Source organism: Malania oleifera, chromosome 7, assembly GCF_029873635.1.
Source record: "Malania oleifera isolate guangnan ecotype guangnan chromosome 7, ASM2987363v1, whole genome shotgun sequence".
Taxonomy (NCBI): domain Eukaryota; kingdom Viridiplantae; phylum Streptophyta; class Magnoliopsida; order Santalales; family Ximeniaceae; genus Malania; species Malania oleifera.
The window spans coordinates 24147689-24151776 of NC_080423.1; the positions used below are offsets into that span (position 1 = coordinate 24147689).

At 39.2% G+C, this 4088-nt stretch overlaps 1 protein-coding gene across 1 annotated transcript; it reads right to left on the reverse strand.

Moving 5' to 3' along the window:
- Positions 1-624: 624 nt before the first annotated feature.
- LOC131159913 (tyrosine N-monooxygenase-like) lies at positions 625-3832 on the reverse strand. Its single transcript, XM_058115140.1, has 2 exons — positions 2764-3832; positions 625-1442 (listed from the first exon to the last, which is right to left on the reverse strand). The coding sequence occupies exons 1-2, from the start codon at positions 3763-3765 to the stop codon at positions 804-806; spliced, it is 1641 nt and encodes a 546-aa protein (XP_057971123.1). The 5' UTR covers positions 3766-3832; the 3' UTR covers positions 625-803.
- Between the last annotated feature and the right edge of the window lie 256 nt (positions 3833-4088).

Sequence of the window (4088 nt, forward strand, 5' to 3'; positions counted from 1 at the left end):
GCTATTTTTAAAAAAAAAAAATGCTTCTAGATTTTATTGACTGGATGATTAATTTTTAAAGTAAAAAATATTTTAATTTTGACTTTTAGATTTCAATATGATTAAATTGGGCATTTTAATAAGTAGGTTTAATGTGTTATTTTGTAAAACAAGTTAAGAAAATCAGAACAATTATAGATAGTAGATAGTGTCACTTAGAGTGATGGTATATGTAATCACTTACACGTCAATGGTTGTACATAAGATGAGAGAATTCTTCATTTCATAGTATAGAAGCTGAAGTCTAATGGGTTCCATTGTAACAGATTACTCGGAGCATTTTGAATGACAGTGGAGGGTGCAGTGAATTTGTCATTGAATATCCTTGAGCTTCTCTCCCTCCCTAGTTCCCGAGAGAGAGTTGCAGGGATTGAAAGTTTGGCTCTTGTAGCATCGACTTTTCTTGTTGATGAAAGCCAATATTTAAGTAGTTCTAAACTTATATACTGAATTCCCAATACAGGAGGAGGTGCTTTATTATTTCATTCTAAGTCTCGTGCTTCGCTTACAAACATATTGAAGGCAATACATTAATTATCGGCAATACATTAATTATTGGGTTTTGAAATCTTGTAAAAGCCTGCTTTATTATTTCATTCTAAGTCTCTGCTATGCTTACAAACATATTGAAGGCAATACATTAAAAACATATTGAAGGCAATACATTAATTATCGGGATTTTGAAATCTAGTAAAAGCCTAAAACGTGCCTACTTTGCATAAATAAAAGCTTAAATAAATGGAAAGTTGGTTGGGTTATATAAGTCAATTGATGGGGTACAGATGAAGAGGCAATCGAGGAGTCACACGCGCAACTAGTGGTGTAGCCATGAAAAGGTCGTTTTCCGCCTCGGTGAGCTCGATGCCGGAAACATTGGGCGGTAGGCTCCAACTGAACCCCTGAATGAGCCTAGCGAAGAGCATTACGGTCATCGCAGTGCCGAGCGTGGCGGCGATGCACCCACGCCTGCCGGTGCTGAAGGAGATAAAACGTAGATCGGGCTCCGTGAGCGCCACCTCCTCTGAGCTGTCGCCTGTCAGGTGGCGGTCTGGGTCGAACCGGAGAGGGTCGGACCAGACCTTAGGGTTTCGGCCCAGGCCGATACGACTCAGGAGAAGGTGGCTGCCCTTGGGGATGAAGTAGCCGCCGCCCACAGTGGTGTCGGACATGGATACGTGGGGGACGTTGAAAGGGGCGATTGGGTGGAGGCGGAAGGCTTCTCTGGCGCATGCCTTGACATAATTTAGACGAGGGATGTCAGATTCTTGGACCAGCCGCTCCTTCCCGACCACCCTGTCTATTTCCTCCGTTGCCTTTTGCAGCAGTTTGGGTTGATTTATCATCTCTGCCATAGCCCATTCGACGGCATTTGATGGATTATCTACTGCAGCTATCATTATCTCCTGTATCAATGCATGCATGGATTGATTAACTTAATTAATTAATTACTTACTGCATACATATATCGATCTCATGTTAGTAAAGATAAAAGTTTTGTTAATGGTTGCCTTCACAATCTTATCTCTAAAAGGAACATGGCATGAGTGGAATGAGCCTGACCTTATATTCAAGATATTTTCTCTACTCATGTGGGATTTTTGTGTCCTCATTCCATATATACATCATGAAAAATCTTGTTGAAGATGAGAGTTTATATGTGTATGGTTTCATTCAAATTGTTTGTATTAAGATTATACATTTCTTGACAATTATTGATATAAAAATTATCATTTAGTTACGTAAGATATTGTACAATTTATTAATTCATCACTTTTTTCTAGAAAAAAAAAAAGGAACTAAATATATGTTATTTGCTATAATTGAATTGTACAGAGTGCACCAGTTTAATCCTTAAAGATGACAAATACAAAACAAAACAAGAGAGAGATCAAGAGAGAGTTTTGCCTAATAGGAGAAAATAAAAATAAATTTAACCTTTTAGACATATAGATATGATTTTTAATGTATGACTATAGTAATAAGGATCTAAGAAATACTTACAAGGGTTTTTGCATATAAGATTTGGAATTAATGGGATGTTAGTTTCTAGAATGGAATGGGAAATAGAAAAGAAGGAAATGAAACTTTAAATAAAGATTGATGAAATCAAATGATAAATTTGATTCTATGGGTACTTGTAAGATTTTATTCCATTCTCATGCATTAAACATATAGTAATGATAGGGGTGACAAAAAGGGTCAGAACCTGATAGGTAATTCGTGACCTGACCATTTAAATCGGATTTGGGTTTTGTATAACGTGACTTGTTTATAAATGGGTCAACTCGAACCTGACCTGTTTAATAAATGAGGTAGGCAGGCTTGGGTTGGGTACCTGCCGAGTGACCTGTTTAATTTGATATATATATATATATATATATATAATATTAATGAAAAATATGTACTATTTTTTATGTTTTAATTTTTTTTATGAAGATATTAATAAATAAAAATTTTTTTTTAAAGAAATCAAATTACTTTATATGAAATGTTTTATAAATTTAAAAATAAATAAATTATATTTTTAAACAGGTTCTTAATGGGTACCCATTAATGACCCATCTATTAAACGGATATGTTTGGTTTTATAAGTTAGTCACCCTTTAATATATAAGTCAATCCAAACCCAAACCCAAACCCATTTAACCCCCACCCATTTATGATTTGCTTAAATTCGACTCGTTCGTTTTGTCACCCCTAAATAAAGGTAAAGATGAGACTTACAACAGTTTGTGCCTTGATCTCTTCTATTGTCAACAACGGCTCCTTGTTGGCATCCTTGAGGGTAATAAGAATATCAAGCAGGTCCTGGGGCTCCTTCCCTGCAATATTATCATTGTTACGGTTCGGCTGCCTCCATTGTTGAACCCTTTCGTCAATTATGGGGTCATGATGTTTCTTAATAATCCTATCTACTTCCTTCACAGTCTTTTCGTGGCCATCCAAGTCAAGCCCAGTTAAGAATGGAAAATAGTCAGATAAACAAAAGGAGAAGAGGCAACCGAGGGCGGTGAAGATAGCCTCGACGTGCTCTTCTTCTTCGACACCGGGACCTCCGTCTTCCCTTCCAGCTCCGAAGTATCTTTTGCTGAACATCAACTTTCTAATCACATTCCCACAATAATGTCGGCCTGCAGTTCTGACGTTGACTACGCTCCCAGAGCTTTTGCACTGGTTGAAAACGTACTTGAGGAGATTGTCAGCCTCCTCTGCTCTCTTGTCATGCAGCCATCTGTGTCTCGCAGGGCAAATAATTTCTGAAGTCAGCACTCTCCTCATTTTCTTCCATTGTTGGCCGAAGGGTACAAGAGCAGCTGTCAAGTAGCCCCCGCTGATGGTACGTGACGCCATGGAAAGCGGCCTAGATGCAAAAACAGCATCTTGTTTCTTCAGTATTTCTAGGCCAATCTTTGGACACGAAATCGTGATCACGTGGACGTTGCCGAGGCGAATGCATGCGATGTTGGTGTTGAGCTGATTCATGAGGTGGAGCAGCCAGCGGAATGTGGGTTTGCTGGTGAGCATTTGAGGGAGATTGCCCACAAGAGGCCACGGGGCTGGTCCGGGGGGGAGTACCAACTGGAGTTGCTTGGCTTTGTCACGGAATTGGCGGGCTTTTAGTCGAATTTTGATTAACAGGGAGAGAGCAAAGAATAGTGTCGTGAGAAGCAGTGTCGTCATGGCTGTGGAGGAAGAGGTGGTGGTGGTGGGTGCAGCGGTGGCCATTTTGCTACAAAGTTAATTTAATAAGGTGAAGGAAGGAGGAAGAAGTGTAGAGACGTTGGTGTGTTGCAAGGGGGAGGAGGGGGGGATTCCTATTTATAACGTTAGTATATGCATGGTTCAATATGGTGCGGCTGGGAATAATAATTAATTAATGTTGGGGCGTCTTTCATGTTTTGGGAATTTCTCAGCCACAGGTACCTATGCGTGGCGTCGGTGACTGAGCGGACATGGAGAAGGACCAAATAAAAAAAATGTGAATGATTATTTTTGCATTGTTTGAATGAACTAATTTTTTGTATCGTACACGACGAACATTGAGGAAG